This window comes from Physeter macrocephalus, chromosome 11 (assembly GCF_002837175.3).
Source record: "Physeter macrocephalus isolate SW-GA chromosome 11, ASM283717v5, whole genome shotgun sequence".
NCBI lineage: Eukaryota > Metazoa > Chordata > Mammalia > Artiodactyla > Physeteridae > Physeter > Physeter macrocephalus.
Genome location: NC_041224.1, coordinates 62,707,253 through 62,725,476, shown reverse-complemented (window position 1 = coordinate 62,725,476; position 18,224 = coordinate 62,707,253). Strand labels below are relative to the sequence as shown.

At 45.6% G+C, this 18,224-nt stretch overlaps 1 protein-coding gene across 1 annotated transcript in view; it reads left to right on the top strand.

Annotated features, from left to right (window-relative positions):
• The first annotated feature begins 14,711 nt into the window (after positions 1 to 14,711).
• The window catches only part of LARP6 (La ribonucleoprotein 6, translational regulator), a 25,214-nt gene continuing 21,701 nt past the window's right edge, over positions 14,712 to 18,224 (top strand). The window contains exon 1 of the mRNA XM_024128801.3: positions 14,712 to 14,954. Coding sequence (XP_023984569.1) covers positions 14,752 to 14,954 — 203 coding nt within the window. The 5' untranslated portion in view covers positions 14,712 to 14,751. The remainder of the gene's footprint in view (positions 14,955 to 18,224) is intronic.

The window sequence follows — 18,224 nt, the reverse complement described above, 5'->3', positions numbered from 1 at the left end:
AGCGGCTGGGCCCGTGAGCCATGGCCGCTGAGCCTGCGCGTCCGGAGCCTGTGCTCCGCAATGGGAGAGGCCACAACAGTGAGAGGACCGCGTACGGCAAAAAAAAAAAAAAAAAAAAAAAAAAAAGAATAATGAAGCAGTGACATTGAGAAAGTAGGAGAAAAAATTCTAGGGAGATGGCAGCAGCCTGGATGCAAAACATATAGCATATCTATATCCTGTTTCTCCTCAAGGGCCGTTCCTATTGTGCCTATTCTGGGAAGCCTACCTTAAAAAACTACAGAATTTATTGCTTGTGTTAGTCATTTGGTAATTAGCCGTATTGCCTTTTTCTTTCGTCAACTTTACAAAGGTATGATTTACACAACTACAGCTGTGTGTACCAATGTAACTTTCATCACATCAGGATATATAATGCTTGCATAGCCCACAAACACTTCCTTCTGCCGCTTTGCGGGTAGTGTCCTCCCTGCCCCAGTCATAGGCAACGACTTGTAATCACCATCAACCCTTTACTCGTATATCTTGATTCTCAAGCCCGTCTTCGGTTTTGTCCAGTCTCTTTAGTGGCCTCTCATCAGTCAATAGGACTATTGGAGGTTTTCTACTAACTCCACACAGTGACACTAGGTGGGGTTGCTGAGCTAAAGCACCTAAGAATGGCTGGGCAGCCAAATCAGAATTTTGGAGCTGAATGAGACCTTAGGGATGATCCAGTCTGCCCTTTCTATTTTGCAGATGAAGAAATTAAAGATCAGAGTAGTTATCTGATGTAATCCCTGCCTGCAATTGTCTCAGCAATCCAGTCTCCCCATTTCTGGCAAACCCCATCCCATTCTTCATCAGAAATGATTGAATAATGAAGCTGGATGTGTTTACAAATCCTACTTTTTCTCTAAAATAATTTGATCAAGCCCAAGTGATTCTGTAAGCTCCACAGGGGTGGGACCAAGCTGCTGTCATTCACTGACTGCTCTGTCTGGCATATAGTAGATCCTCAGTTAATATTTGTTGAATGAATGATAGGGATCTATCCTGTTTTTAAAGCTCTAGAGATCTCAGATCTTCCTCAATACCTGTTCCAATGCTCTCTGAAGTGGATTCCCCCGACACAGCCTCATTCCCTTGACATATATGTCAATCCTTCTTTGTCTAGCTTCCATGAAGATGTTAGGGCTGGAAAGAACTTTGGAAAAATTATCCAGCCAAAATCCCTCATTTTGTCAATGAGAAAACCAAATAAGGTGATTTTTCCACGGTCATATAACTAACTGGTTAGTGGCAGAGCCGAGATTAGAATCTTACCTAACTCATCATCTTAAAAACAATTCAGCTGCCTCAAGAGACTATCAGATTTCTTGCACCTGTCCTTTAAATGTTCCCTCACCTTTCCTCCAGGTCATAGACTCCAGCTTATTATTAATTTTGAAAAACAATTTTTTTTATTGCTTCCCTCTGGGAGCAGGCTTGCCATTCATATCCTTTCTTTTCCTGATTCCATTCAAGCGACTAATCTACCCTATCATTGCTACTCACCCATCTACCCTTTGCACCTCCTAGATCTTAATCCCTGCCCTTGAAAAGAAACAGTAGGTCCTCTTTCTCACCTGAAGGAGTAGGGATGGGTCTTCAGATATTCCAAGGAGGTTGTCCCTACCTCGTTAGTTTCAGAACAGACAGATTGCAGACATCTAGGACACCTCCAGGACTGTTCTAAGATGGTGTTTTGTAGTTCTGTTGAGAGCCGCAAAAGTTATGTTGGGCTCTGTGATGACATAACCCAGGGCAATCCCTAAACAGAGTGTTCCCTAGCTGGACTAAATGACACTCAGGTACTGTTTTGCTAACACCACCCAGGAAATGGAAAATTTTCTATATCCAATAACTGTTTCCTTGATATCCCAACACTTTCTCTATAAGTTCTAAGGGCCGATTGGTTTATTTCTTTACCAACCCTACTATCTAGTTGTGGTAGATTTTTTAAGTGACCATAAATTCTTCTACTCTCATCAAGAGGTAAAATGTATTTGTCCACTCCTTGAATCTGGCTTGGCCGTATGCCTCACTTTCACCAATGGGACATTAGCAAAAGTGTTGCAAGCTGAGGCTTTGAAAGCACTTGAGTATTGGGCATGTCCTCTTGCTGTGCTTGGAACCTTAACATTACTGTGTGAATGAGCCTAGGCTAGCCTGCTAAAGGATGAGAGGCCATGTGCAGAAGAAACCAGACCCTTACCAACAGCCTTGTAAATGCCAAACACCTGAGTGAGGCCATCCTAGATCATCCAGCCACTGCCAACATGCCAGCTGACTGGAGAAGCTTGAGTAAGTCCAGTAGAATCAGTCAAGACTGTCCAAACAGAAGAACTTCCCAGCCAACCCATGGAATTGTGAGCTAAATTATTGGTTGTGTTGTTAAGTCATTACATTGTGGGGTAGCACTTTATACAACAAACACCACCTGATGTATACATCCTGGTAAAGGTTCCCTAAGGAAAAGGCAATCAGTATTTTCTTCTTCCTCCTCATCTTAACCCTTATCCTCCTATTCTTCTATCATCATAGGTTTAGTTAGCTATTTTGACTGTACGTGATGTTTAACCTCAGTGAGGGAATAGCGGAGTACAATTGGTTTTAAAATTGGGTCAACTGCAAGTTTAGACTTAGGTTACCTCTGCTTGGCAATCCATCATTAAGAGTTGTTTCTCTCTCAGGCCTTGGAATCTCTTGGGAAATAAGGTCCCCTTTCTCTCTAGGCATAGATCCACTCCATGGTTTCAGATCAGAATTACTCTCCTGAGGGACACAACATCTTTCTTGGATTCTGCTTATGGAACTTCTCTGGTCTAAATTTCCTCTTTTATTAAAGTGGCAGTAATTTTCTCCTTGAAAATTTTCTCATCCTTGTAGAATACACACACTTTTGGAAATCCTAAATTGTATCACAACTTGATCCCCAGCATCTTCCCAGGCTTCTAAACCACAATTCTAGATCCCCAAACCGGACCACTCAGGAAGTTACTTCGGAGTACTCATCCCCTAGGTTCATCTCCTAGCACTATATGAATGTTTTTTCACACATTACAACAAACTGAGGATAAAATCAAACATGACAGAAGTAGTCCTCCCCTTAAAGACCTTACGGCATATCTAAAAATTCTTAAAACCAATTCCAATCATGTTTTAATTAGAATTTGATTCCCAGTGGGGAAGAGGATGAGATGATGACTTTGAGAGGGATAAGAATTACCTAATAGGCTTACTCCAAATAGTTCTGTCCTGGACTGTTTTACCCTTTGGGGTTGACGCAACTTCACATGAATCTGACGTGTCATGAAAAAGCGGTAACTAACTATATAGCATTCACTCATATTTCTAAAAATGAAAAACCACAGTGGAGCTAGGGTGATGTTGAAGCAGGAATTTTATGACAAAGTGTGGGCTGCTCTGCAACAATGCCTCCCAATTCAATTTCCCGATGACTCACCCCTTCCATTCTTTGAGTCTATAAATCAATGGGGAAAACCATGCTCGGCATCTTTGATTCAGCATCACTCTTTGCTGTTGGAATCCTCAGAGAGTTGCCGGGGGAAATGACAGGGCTTCGCTCTGCACAGGACAAGAATTTTGCATGGACACATTCCAAACTTAAACTGTCCCCTGGATTTTGAACCAAAGTGAAAGAAACCAAAGAAAACCTCTCAGTTTCTGAAGCTCAGCATGTCAAAAATAGGAAGGTTTGGGGATGAGGGCGAGTACTCAACTAGGAAACATTCCAGTAAATAATTCTTTTCCAGCTGCAGCTCAGTGTTTTAATTTTAAGACTAGTTTCCTATTAATAAAAGCAACAATACATTGAGTGTGGGAGATTAAGAAAAACAAATATGCATGAATAAACAAAAGTCACCTGTTAATTTAAGACCCTGTCTGATTAGCTCAAGGCAAAAAAGGGAGATTGTTGGAAATGTAACAGGTTCAAAAGGGTTACAGTTTAATATTTACAACTTTTCCCCACCCATGCTTTTTAAAGAAGGTTTGTGTGTGTGTGCATGTGCTGCTTAGCTTCTGAACTTGTGGATGGTAATAACCAATAGAGCTACAGATCTGCACCAGCTTCTTCTACCTGCACACAACCTGAGATGGTCACCAGTCCTAAGTTAACATATATATATCCCTCAGCTACCTAACCACAGTTCCTGGGTTTGGTAGTCCAGTTTTGTGTTGGAGCCTCTGATAGGTTCACCTTGGGTCAAGTGTCTATTCAGGTCCAGTCATCTTATTACACTGTTATAGCTTACATTTCAAGGTGAATATTTTTCCATATCATTTAGCCCAAATATGACACTGGAGGGAAGTTTCTAGCTAAGTTACCCCAGATGTTTCATGGTTACGCAAGAGTGCAAAACAAAACATGTTTTCCCCACTGAATGAAAACACAATATAAGTTTTCTCTAGCAGCTGTGGCTGGAGATTGCAAAATGGAATAATCTGGCCACCCTCCAGGCTATTAGCACCCCTCCCCCTCCCCCAAGGGCGAAGGACAATCACACCAAAGAGAAGGGAAAAACACAGTGCTCTGAAGTTCACAGCTAATATTGAGAAATGGAGCTGCTGGAGCATCTGGAACATATCAGATTAGAGGTGACAGGAGGAATACAGAGCACCTTGTGCTATGACCTATGGATCAGACTAGTTCATTTAGAATGTCTTTGAGCACCATGACCCCAGTATTCGTCTCGAAACAATGCATGCCAAGATTTCAGGCAGTGTGGTAAGAGTGGTAGAGAAAGTTGGGGGGAAAAATGTCTTTCCAGTGCCCTTCAAATAGAATATGGCATCTGGGGTAACTTAGCTTAAAACTTCCCTCCAGTGTCACATTTGGGCTAAATGATATAGAAAAATGTTCACCTTGAAATGTAAGCTATAACAGTATAATAACTCATTATTACACGTGTTTGGATTCATACCCAGTAGGGAGTGTTCTTCACCCAGATTTAATAATTCCCCCATTTCTAAGACTGTTTAGGCCTTAGTCCCATTGCATCTCCAGAAGAATACAGGGTAGTACAGTGGGGAAGGTGTAGATTTGAAGTCAGGCAGTACAGGTATAACTCTTAACGTCTGCCACATCGCAGCCATGTAACCTTTAGAAAGTCACTTAATTTTGCTAAACCTCAGTTTCCCTGCAAAGCACCTCATTGGGATTGCTACCAGGAGTAAGCAAGGTCATGTGCACAGTACACAGTATTTGCTCCTTAAATGGTCATTCCCTTTATCTCCTTTACTGTACTTTGGTGTCTTCTCAGTACTTCTGTCCCGCACTTTAGTGTGAGGGACACATGAAAAGTACCCTGCTGGTGCTTAAAAAAACAAATCTCATCATGCACTTCAAAATTCCTTCACAGTTAGGCAGTTCTTTTCTAAGTACTCTTGTCTTATCAGTCTTAGGTTGATACTTCATAGCATCCCTCACACCTCTTTCTCTGGTGAGCATCTAAACTAAGGATTGTTGCCACTAAGTCATCCCTTTATGAATTAGCCTGGGTCCCAACCAGACCTTCCTCTAGAGAGGGAGAAAGTGAGAGAGCATGCACTGAGCTGTGATGTCTTCCATATGGACTTGCCAGTCCAAGGGCTCTGGGCCTTCAAGATTCTACTTCAAATCAGCCTCCAGCTGATCCAGTGCTACTTCAATTCTGTCACCAAATCTCCAGGCCAGAAGACTTGCCAAAGGCCAGACGTGACCTTGAGTCCACCAGAAGTTCAGGCCAGGTCCAGAATTATACCGTATTTCAACTGCCCTCCCAACCCTAACCCCTTCTTCTTGGTCTCTCAGAGACCAATCATTTAATGGTCCTGAGGGGTTCAACTCTGGAGAAAGGGACAAAGACTGAGTAGAACTATTATTTTAATTTCTACTTGATTTAACTTAATTGTCTTGCAGTGTAATTGATTTCCTTAGGACCCTAGTACTTGGGCCAGTGCTGCTTATTATTGGGTTAAGTATCTCCGGATTCCCAGATATCCCCTACTTTTATCTGTGCCCTCACTGCATGAAGCCTCTGAGGACTTAGAAGCTAAGGTCTGAATCTGATGTTGAAGATTATTTAAACTTCGAGAGTCTTACCGGGAATTGCACAGGATGCTTGTTAAGATCTCCACCAGGCAACGTGACCTGACACTATTAGGTGATTTAGGGGTATGGAGATTACCAACCGGGGCTGCAATCTTACTGTTTAATGTTGTCTTCGCTGGCATTCATAAAATATATGCTAAATTCTACTTTATATATTCAATTGCGAAGTACCTTGACATCATTAAATTATTTCTTCATTCAACAAATAGTTAATAAACACTTGTTATGTATCAGGACTATGGGGATACAATGAGATTAGAGTAATGAGATAGACATACATGTCCCTGCTTTCATGGAGTTTACTATCTACTGAAAAATTAGACATGATACAGAGTCAAAAATATGATGAGTGTTGCAAAAGTATAACCATGGGATGCTTACGAAACCCTTTATCAATCAAGTGTGGCTGCATAACATTGGGTTATTATTATTTTTAGGGTTTTATCCTGCACCTTGCAACCATTAAAACATATATCCAATTTTGTGCCTCCTTGCCTCTAGGGTGATAAGCTCATCCTGGTTTGTCCACGACTTTCTTGGTTTGGCACAAAATTCCATGGTCAGAGAAAACCCTCAATGCTGAGCAAACCAGGACGGTTGGTTTCACTTCTTGCCTTAGGGAAAGTTTGGAGCGGACTTCTTTGACTTTTGTTTACAAAAGCCTTAGTCTTTCAGGTTAACTGACGGGAATCCTTCAAAAAAGTCAATTTCATGACGCAACAACAGCAACAACATAGAAAGGCAGAGAAAGTATTCTAGATTAAAACTATATTCTAGAAGGGTATAAAGAGAAAATGCAATGTGTGACTTAATTGGATGCTAGTTTGTTTTTTATTTTTTGCGGTACGCGGGCCTCTCACTGTTGTGGCCTCTCCCGTTGCGGAGCACAGGCTCCGGACGCGCAGGCTCAGCGGCCATGGCTCACGGGCCCAGCCGCTCCGCGGCATGTGGGACCTTCCCGGACCGGGGCACGAACCCGTGTCCCCTGCATCGGAAGGTGGACTCTCAACCACTGCGCCACCAGGGAAGCCCTGATTTTTGTTTTTAAGCATAAAAAATTATTGGAATGGAACATTTGGGCGGAATCAAATGTGAACTAGATTTTAGATGATTTTGTGGAAATACTGATAATTTTGTTAGGTGTGACCGTGGTGTTGTGGTTATGTAGGCGTATGCCTTTATTTTTAGAAGACACAGTCTGGAGTACTTAGAGGTGAGGAAGCAATGATGGCAAAATATTAACAATCTTTTAATCCAGTAGAATTTGTAAGGATGATCATTTTATTATTCTTTCAACCTTTCTGTATCTATGAAAATAATAAGAAGTTTTGGGAAAGAAGTTAGCAACCATTGAGCAGAATAAGGTTTGAGATGGGAGTAACTTCTCCGGGAACCAGAAGGTGATTCCTCTAGAATGGAAGCAAGAGAAAAAGGAGGAAAATGGTTGTGTGTCAGTGGTGTTGATTCTAGGCCCACAGTATCATGGCAAACCCAGCAAAGTTCCGCATGCTCCAGTCTTGGCCTTGAAGCAGCAAGCTTGGCATTGAGGCAGCCAAGAGAGCCCCCTGACAGATGATATAGACATTTTGGTAGCTAGATTCCTAGGAAAACAGATGACTGGTGACCAGATGACAGTGTGGAATTTTGATCGAAAAGTCTTCTATGGGAAGAGTGCAAACTAAAACTGAGATTCAATTTCCATCACCCCAAAGAGCTACATTTTCTCCACATCTGAGTCTATGGGCTGCATTGAATGCCCTAGACACTAAACTGGTGACTCCAGAAAGGTCCACCTGAGTGAGTGACATTTTGGCTGACAGATTAGTAGGAGTTCGCCTGTGAAAGGGGGGAGAATTAGTACTTCAAGCACCAGAAGCTAAAGAGTGTGTTGGTGCCTTGGAATCAACTGAGAGAAGCTCCACATGGTTGGAGCAGAGACCTAGGGCCAGGGTGACATGAGATAAGGGTGGGAAAGTGGGTAGGGGCCGGGATGTGCTAGACCTTCCAAACTGGGCAAAGGAAATGACGCACACCTTCCCCACCTCCAGAACCCCAGGGCCCGTCCTTCTGTCTCAACACCCCTGCCCCATGCCAGTGCCTATGCCTCAGGGCTCCTTGGAGTGCTTGGTTTGAGCTACAGATTAGAAGTCACTCTGACTGGGCACTAAGTTCCTTCTGCAAAGGGGATGATAATGAAGGAAAGGCCAATCTTCTGAATCTCCTGCCACCTGTCCCTTCTTGCCCACCAATGCCATTAATACATGATCCTCACACCCACCCCCCCAAAGACTCCCCAGGTATCTGTGGGAACTCTCTAGGGGGAGAGGTCTCACATGTGTTCACAGACAAGTCTAGCTAGTCATCACCTGGTGTCTGTAGGTCATCCCTTCTCTGCTGCCCCAGCACTTCTCAGCTAGACAGTGCCCTCTCCCCTGGGCCCAGCTGTGTACACCAGGCACCACAGTCTCCGTCCTGCGGCTGAGGATGGGCACAGGAGGTGCCAAAGCTGTGAGATGTTGCTCTGCACAGTGGCAAAGAACGCCTCCCCCTTTATGTGTATGTTCAATCAATAGGGTCCCAAAGTCATTTTCTTCCTGCCCAAATGGTTTATATTGGTTATAGAAAAACAGCTCTTTCAGTTTTAATGCACAAGTTCCCAGCTTTCCATGGAACTCAGATATATAACCACAGGGCGGAAACAGGGGTTGGGTAACAGGGCCTTGGGCCATGAGCAAACATACATCAGACACTAAGTGGTCCTCCAAATCACTCCTCCTTTTTGACAGTGGAGGCTTTGTTAGTGGGTCAGGCTTGTGGTGCCTGGCTCCTATGTCCCTGGGATGACTATTCTCCTGGGAGGAGCTTCCTCTCATAGAGATTTCTGGGTCTGCTCACTGGTTCTCTGAATGTGCCAGACCTGTCTGAACCCCAGCAGAGCTTATAGCTTGGGCTCCTCCTGGGACCCACACTTTGTGTCTCCCACTGGATCAGGATGCCTGAGGAGGGGACAGGATCTTATTTGTACTTGTATCCTTGGCATGTACGAGGTGCTCAATTTATTTTTATTGAAAGACCATCCCATACACTAGGCCAGTGGTCACCAACTTCAGCTTGATGGAAACCACTTGGAATATTGTTAAAACACAAATTTCTAAGCCCCTTCCCAGAGATCTAATTCATTAGATCTGGAATGAGGGTCCAGGAACCTGTGTTTTAGTAAGATCCCAGGTAATTCCAATGCAGATGGTTCTTAAATCTCCCTTTGTCTCTATCTCAAGCAGGCCTGAAACAGAGACACTATTAGCCCTTTAGCTCCTTCGTGAGAATTAGAAATAGGCACCTCTTCTCCTTCAGGTTGCATCAAGTTCAAGACCAGGGTGACAGCTTGGTGAGCAGAGTTTAGGCTGTTGTTTCAGTCCCTTCCTCCCCTTTACCAAGCATCCTTGTACTATGTACAACCTGCACAACTGTTTGCAGCAACCTGGTCAGAAGTCTGCTTTTGCTGATAAATCACTTGAGAAATTCACCTTCGTGTCGCCTATTCTTTCAGTAAACTCTAGGAAACTGCTGGGATTGAACTGGGCTCTTTACTTGCACCTGGAGATCAGGCGAGCCAGTAGCCAGTCTCCAGACCTTTTAAGAGGGGTCTGGGGAACATGAACTTGAAAGATCTAACGCAGAGGTTCTTATCCTTTGCCACATATTGGAATCACTGGAGCTTTGGAAGATTTTGATGCCTGGGTCTCACCCCCAGAACTTAATTGATGGGGGTGCAGCCTGGACATCAGACTTTTTAAGAGCTCCCTAGGTGAGACTAGTGTACAGAATCTCAGACCTAATAGAACTCCCACCCCGACCAGGTTGAAGCTTTGGCTGCTGTGTGTCTTCCTAAGAATTGGAGGACCAGGGTTGCTCTCACCTCTCTGACCAGAGCATGCAACTGGCTCTCTTGCTCTGTGTGATCCAGCTTTGTGCAAGTTCTTCAGGCTTTCCCTCAATGAGTGCCTCTGCTTATGCTTCTTGGCACTTCTGCCAATCATCTTTACCCCTGAAATTTCTGAACACTCTCCTAGAACTAGCCCTCCTCTCACTTCCCTCCCTCCAAGTAAAATCCATCTGTTTTTAATGTGTTGCACTCCCCATCAGTTTGATAAACTAGTCTTCTACAAGGCATAAATGGCAGGCAAAGCTTAAACACTGTCTCTCTGAAATATGTGCCAAAACAATTTGATAATATGCCACAAAGAAATTAATATTAGAACAGCAAGGTGTTATTTTTAAATGGTGGGACCCAAACTTGGGATGTTGCTTTTTTGGAGAGAGGGAACCTCATTCTTAAGGGAGTAGGAGACAGTAGCTGAGAGCCTTCTGGAAGCCCCCACTGTTTTTGCCACTTGCAAAAATGGCTGGACTTCCACTAGTAATGCTGGTGATGCTATTCTTGCAAAGGGCTTAGGAGAAGGAATAAAGGATTCAAATCCCCTATTAGAAGGTGAGCTCCTAGAAAGAGAGACCATATTCTATCCCTTTTTGAATTCTGCTTCATTCTTACCACATAATTTGTATACTTTTGTCATGCAATAAATGTTATTGAGTTGCCAGATTTTTTTTAACATCTTTTTATTGGAGTATAATTGCTTTACAATGGTGTGTTTGTTTCTGCTTTATAACAAAGTGAATCAGCTACACATATACATTTATCCCCATATCTCCTCCCTCTTGCGTCTCCCTCCCACCCTCCCTATCCCACCCCTCTAGGTGGTCATAAATCACTGAGCTGATCTCCCTGTGCTGTGCGCTGCTTCCCACTAGCTATCTATTTTACATTTGGGGTAAGCTGGGACGAACTGAGAGAGTGGCATGGACTTATATATACTACCAAATTTTTTAAATTAAAACTTAGCACCAATTTATTGAGTGGCTACTATGTCCCGAGCCCTGAGCTAGTTGCTTCCATACATTATTTCATCCAATATTAGTAAATCCTCACGTATTGGTTAGGATACAGGCTAAGCTGCTGTAACAAAGATATCTCAAAATAGAGGGTTAAGCAAGGTGTGAGTTTCTTTTTTTCTCAAATGATGATCCAGATTATGGTTCACTAAATAAGTCCAGGGTTTCTCTCTGCCATCTTTAACATGTGGCTTCCATCCTTGGGGCCAACGTGGTTGCTCCTGCCAGTGGGCAAAGGAAGAAGTCCAGGGGAGCACATCTGCATGTCTAGAAGCACAACCCAGAAGTGGGAGAAAACATTTTGCTCCCATCTTATTGGCCAGAATGTAGTCACATGATTAGAACAATATGCAAAGCATTCTGGGAAATGTGTTTCTGGTTAGGTGGCTATTGGGGATTGATAATATTCAACAAGGGAGAATGTATATTAATGGACAAGTCTCATAAAACACCTCATATCTGTGGATGGATATCTTGATTCTTACTGAAGCTAAAAATGAACTGTAGAAAGATGCTGATTTCCTGCCCAGAGAGGTTCTGTTTTGTCAGTGTATGCAGAAATTAAGTTGGCTCTGAAAGTCTACCTCAATTTATAAGGTTTTTTGCATTTAGACAAAAAAATACCAATTTCTTGATTTACTATGGAGGAAGATACATATGCAGCAGCTAGAGTGTTTGTGTTCCCACACAGGCTAAGCCTTTCCTGGTATGAAAGTACTTAGAAGTCCACATCACAGTGTATACCAGCATACACCAAGCATCTAATCTAGGCCAAGTGCTGTACTAGACATTTTCCACAAACTATCTAATTTGCTCCATGTCTCCAGCTTGATGAGGTAAGGATCATTCAGACCATTTTACAGGTAAGAAAATAACAGCAGGAGGTTATGGAGCTAAGATGTGGCAAGGCTGGTGTCTGACTCCAGGTCTATCTGATACCAGAGCAGGTGCTTTTCCTACTCTACTCTGCTACTTAGGTGGAAGCTATTTTAATAAGTGTCAAGACATCCTTGGTGATGTTTTTACAGGCTGTGCCTCTTTGATTTCTGCTACAACATTTATTGCAGTGGACACATTCTTATTATTGAAGCCTCTCTTTTCCAGGCTCCCTCCATCTCCTGGTATTCATAGATCATGTCTTAGTCACTTTACAAAACTGAGGCCAGCACAGGGCCTGGTATTTGTTACGTACTTAAACAAATTATTAAATGAGTAAATAAAATGCCTCCTTCACCTACAGTTATTGGAGCGGTCTCCAGGGTTCAGTTTTTGCTTTAACTTAACCGTAGGCCATCCTGATGCCTTGTCAGTGTTTTTCCTTTTGTTTTATACTCAGAAACTATGGAAAAAAGCCATGTCCCAGTTTGAGTTTACTATAAAATGAGCTCTCAAGATTCCAGGGAAAGCAAACGAGGCCAACTGTGGGCTGAGGTCATGATTTTGTTGAAGGAGGCTTTGCTAATCATCTCCATACTGATGCAAACTCCCTGCAATGATGCTAAACACAGGCCTGGGTGGAAGCGGCCTCATTCCCTGGCCACAGCCAGTGTAGGAAGGAGCTGGAAACCAGAAGGGGCCCTTTAAAAGGCCTGGTTCCTTCATCAGTGACACAGATGATGAGGTGTGTGGGTAGAACTAATCAAATGAAATGTGAACTTGCCTTAAAAATTTCATGAAAATTTTGCATTTGATTCTCTCAGTGGGGCCCTGGCAGAAAGGTCTGTACTCTTGAGGGTACCCAGTCCAGAACAGGAGGAGCTCAGGGCTGGATGGTGTATAACATCCTTTCTAGATCCAAAATTCCTTTATACGGAGTCAGAAATAAATAATACCAGGGTCAGCATAGGTAGAAATATTTGAATCTAAGGGCATATAAATTCAATTTATTTTTTCAAAACTCCAACCAAATAAAACACCTCCGCAGATCAGATTCACCCACCAAGTGCCAGTTTTCAAACTATAGGGGACTAGGAATCTATATTTTCAGAACAGTCCCCAGGGGACTCTTATGGTCAGGCAATTGGAAACCCTGATATAAGGTATGTATGAATTCTACGTAAATTAAAACCTGGTACCAATGGAGCCATTATTCTGGGTAGGGATAATAATCCCTGTAGTTTTTGCCACACAGAACAGTTTAAATGAGATGACACATATTGTTTTGTGAATTTAGGGACTAAAGTTATCAGATCAGGAGGTGTGGAGGGGCTTGCAAATCTCTCTCCTCTTGCTCTTCATTGTAGTGGTGGACCAGGTGTGTAGAGGTCCTATAACCACAGTAGCCCTGGAGGGAGGCACAGATCCTCTTGACTTCTTGCCTCTTCCTCTTAGTAGCTCACTCCAGGCTGTGAGCTGTTCTAGGGCAGAATACCAAGGGTCTACTTCTTCCTTCACTTACTCATTCTAGGACCTCTTCTTTCAAAAGAGAGATCTGAAAAAGAAAGGGATGCAGATTCCAGTCAAACCTTAAAAAGAGGGGCTGTCCTTACTGCCCCCTTGGGTCTCTCCTGGCCCAGTTCAGGTGCCCAGAGCCCCGTGCATGGTGTTCTTTTACAAGCATGCTGATTTCCAAGACCCCATTTCTTGAGCCAAAAGGTGTTGGTCCAGGTTTCCATTCTTTTGAAGCCCTACTGTGGCAAATTAACACAACAGATTACGCATAAGGCACTAAATCAAGAGCGTCATGAAAGCAGGTGGAAGTTTTATTCATTTCTATGCCCCTGTCCCTAGTTTCTGGGTCACATTTGAAGGGCTGAGATGGAACTCAATATAAAGCTAAATGTGAAAAGGTGGCAGGGTTTCAAACATACTGGCATTTCAGTAGCTCCCTTTATTCATTCAACAAATATTTGGATGCTTACTGTGTGCAGGGCATGTTCTAAGAGGCATAGAGGGCAGTGGATTTCAAACTTTAGTGAACTTCAGCATCGCTTGGAGGGCTTGGTAAAGCACAAAGTTCTGAATCATAGCTTCTTAATCAGGAGGTCTGGGTGGGCCCTGAGAATGTGCAATTCTAACAAGTTCGCAGGTAAAGCTGGTGCTGTTGGTCTAGGGACCACACTCTGGGAACCACTAGAATGAGGCACGGCAAGAGCCAAGTCCCTGACATCACAAGACGCATAGTGTAGGGTGCTTATGCCATAGAGACCTACGGTGGAGATTTCGGTCCTCTGTGCAAGTCAGAAGGGGAGACGCGCAGGGGGCACAGAAGCCCCTTAAGCTGCTGTCTGTGGCTGCCACCCCCAGAGTCATCCACAAACTGTGAAGTCAGATGTGCCGCGCCCCTCCCCTCCTCGGGGCCGTCTGGAAAGGAGCGGGCGGGAGGAGGGAGCCCTGGCACATCACTCGGGCTTGGGCCGTGTGAGCAGCGGGCGCGCACTGTTAGGACCGGGGGGTCAGGGAATCAGTCCCGGACAGGGCTCTGCAGGAGGAGAGCGGAGGAAGGCACCTTCCTCCTACGCGACCCCGTCTGCGCTGGCGCTCGGTAGGCGGTCGGGGTGGTGGCGACGGCGGCGCGGGGCGGAGCGCCGCGACCCCCGTCCTTCCGGGGCAGAGCCGCTCGCGTCGCCTCCGCCCCCTCGTCGCCGTAGTCCTCGCCCGGCTGGCTCGGCCTCGCGGCGCGGGGACCCGGCGGCGCCGCAGACCCGGCCGGCCCGCGAGCCATGGCCCAGCCCGGCGAGGAGGCGCTGTCCGGGCCCGAGACCGCGGTGCAGATCCGCGTCGCCATCCAGGAGGCCGAGGACGTGGAGGAGCTGGAGGACGAGGAGGAGGAGGGGGCGGAGGCGCGGAGCTCGGGGGACCCCTCTCGGTACCTCAGCCCAGGCTGGGGCAGCGCCAGCGAGGAGGAGCCGAGCCGCGGGCACAGGTAAGCGCGGCGGCAGGGCCCTGGCCCAGGTGGGAGCCGCCGACCCCGAGTCCCGGCCGAACCCGAGTTGGGGGAGCACAACTCCGCGGGCACAGCGGGTCGTTACCCCCACCCCCCCGCCCCGGGACGCTGCTCTGGGCCGTCCCACGGAGTCAGAACTGGCTTTTGGCGGTTGCTGGTGCCCGGGTCCGCAGCCTTTAACCCCACCAAGGCTCTCGGAACTGGAGGCGGGGATCTGAGGGGCCTGGACGTGGGCATGCTCTGGGACCCAGGGGGAAGTCCTTCCTGGACCATCCTCACCATCTCCTCTCCAGAGGGAGACTCTCCTTCCCTGAGCTCACCCAAAGACCCTCCAAAAACCCTAGCCCAGGCCAGTCTTCACTTCCAAAGCAGGCCCACCTCCCCATGAGAGTGGTCCCACCTAGCCTTCACTGCCATCATTTCCCTGCCTGCTTATCAGTCCAAGTGGGGTTGGGGGGCCAGCCAGGCACAGCTGACACTTGCTGCTGGGGGATCCAAGGAGGAGTGATTTCACCGTGTAGAGAGTTCATTTGCCCCATTTGGGATCAGTTCAGGGCTTGCTGCTTCATCCTCCGCTGCTGGGGGATTCCCATTTTCATGCCCCTTCTCCATCTGACTTCTAAGCTTACATCATCATCTTGCTGCCTTGGCGTTGGGTTCCTGGGTAATGGGTAGTCTAGCACAAGAAACCACCTGTCTAACCTCACCTCTGGGCCCTGAGCTTTTTTGTCAGCCAGAGAGAGACTTTACTCTTGTGTCCACTAACACCCAGGCCTTTCAGGACTGTGATTTTTTTCCTGCTGTTGAAAGGAGATGCAGTATGGAGCATCCATAGCCATAAGAGTAGGTCAGTGACAGAACTTGCAAATAATGGGAGATCCCAAGAGGCATCTATTAAGAGTCCTCTTTGCACATGCTTTGAGCTGTCAGAGCTCTACAGGATAATTCCCTGGCAGGCATATATTTACTTCATTGGGAGAACACTCAACTCAAGGGCATGAGGATCCTGGGGCTAGAGCCATTCCCCTTCACTGCCTGACCCTTCCCTAGTGGAAGAGGTCTAGATTTAAGGACCCAGAGTTTCAGGGCATTCAGATAGAGGTATTCGAGCAGGAATGTCCAGCCCAGTGGTTTAGTGCAGGAAAGCTGGGCCACAGCAGATGACATTAGTACATAATTATGTACATTAGTACATAATATCAGCACTTCACTGTAAAGTCTGATTCATTCATTCACTCACCTGTGTGCTGAAGTATTGAAAGTATAAAAATAATGAGTCACTGACATCTCACAATCTTGAGAAGGCAGCTGCTTAGTCAAATCATTTCAGAGGTCATGTAAAATAGTCCAGAGTGGCTTATTCTGCTGAATTTATTTGCCTGTAACTGTGGCAAAGAGCTGTCCCCTATCCCGGGGATTACATTTTGAGATTGTACCATTAGCAGGGATTAAAGCCCTACTTATTTCTTGGGAACCCCTATGGAGATCTAGAAGAACACGATCCTTTCTTCGGGCATGGGGTGGTTCTTACCCCAGAGCCACCCTTCTCTCCCAGCTCCAGGGGCTGGAGTCTCATGGAGCATTCATTCTGAAGCCTTTCCTGCTGCCCACTGGCATAGAGTTGACCCCAGAAAAATCCCTGGGGTTCTCCAGGGTGGTGGAGCTGACAGAGCCCAGCGGGCAAACATCCAGAGCACAGGGAGAGTGCAGCCAAGAACAGGAACCACGCCGTCCCCTGCTTGAGCCAGCCTGGCACAGCAGCGGCCACCACCCTGTGTGGACACTTCTGGGCTCCCAGAGCCTGCAGGAGAAAGCCCAGGTTCCTAAACCCGCTGGTTGAGATGGGTATCCACCCGCATCGTCGCTCAGCCCATTGCTTCCTTCCCTGTCTGTTTTAACAATTCGTGCTCCCCCAGTGCTGACCCCCACTAGGTCCCTGAACACAGGGTGCTGTTTTGTGTCTACACGTCTTTGTGCTCCCACCTCAGATCCCTCTGATTAATTTCTAGTAGCCTTAAAACTTCGCTGCCTCTTCCCCACCATCCTCAGTCCCTACCCCAAAGCCAAGTTTGTTTTCTCTTCTTCGTGTTGCTGTAGTACTCTGTACACACCACAATTGTAATTCTATAGTTTTGTCTCCCTCATAAGAATATGAGCTCCATGACTTCAGGGACCACGCTTACCTTGTTTTCATTGCATCCTCAGTGCCCAGCACAGCACCTGCCACGTAGTGGGTGTTCTATAAATATTTGTTGAATGAATGTGTGTCTCTATCATAGCACTCACTCCATCAAGTTGAAATATTTGTGTGTTTCTCCTCTTCTAGACAGTGAGATCTTTGAAGGCAGAGACCTTGTCTTAATCTTCTCCGTATCTCCAATACCTAGCCCCATCTCTCTAGTCTTACCCCCATCTTGCTCACTAAAAATATGTCTTTTCTTTTATTCTCACCTTTTTTTGTTTTGTTTTTTTTGTGTGTGTGTGTGGTACGCGGGCCTCTCACTGTTGTGGCCTCTCCCTTTACGGAGCACAGGCTCCAGACGCGCAGGCTCAGCGGCCATGGCTCACGGGCCCAGCCGCTCTGCGGCATATGGGATCTTCCCAGACCGGGGCGCGAACCCGGTTCCCCTGCATCGGCAGGCGAACGCGCAACCACTGCGCCAGCAGTCCCAGACCGGGGCGCGAACCCGGTTCCCCTGCATCGGCAGGCGAACGCGCAACCACTGCGCCAGCAGGGAAGCCCTCTCACCTTTTTTAACATAAAAAATTTCAGACATAAAATGTGAAAGAGTAGTAACCTGAGCATTTGTATACCTGCCATCTAGACTAAATAGTTGTTAGTATTTTGCCATATTTGTTTGATGGATATATGTGTGTGGTTTCCCCTGAACTATTTGAAAGTATGTTGTACACAAGACTTATACCCTAAGTACTTCATTTTGTAGCTCTTAATAATGACATTCTCTTATAAAATCATAATACTACTACTGCAACTAAGAAAATTAACAATAATTCCCTAATATAATCCCTAAAATAATCTAATAATCAAGTTCCACATCCATGTTTCCCCCAATTGTCCCACATTGTATTTTACAGCTGTTTCTTTTTCACCTCAAACCAGAACCCCAGATCGAGACAGTTGTCTATTATATCTCTTTAGAATATTTTTTTTTTTTTTTTTTTTTTTTTTTTTTTTGCGGTACGCGGGCCTCCCCGTTGCGGAGCACAGGCTCCGGGCGCGCAGGCTCG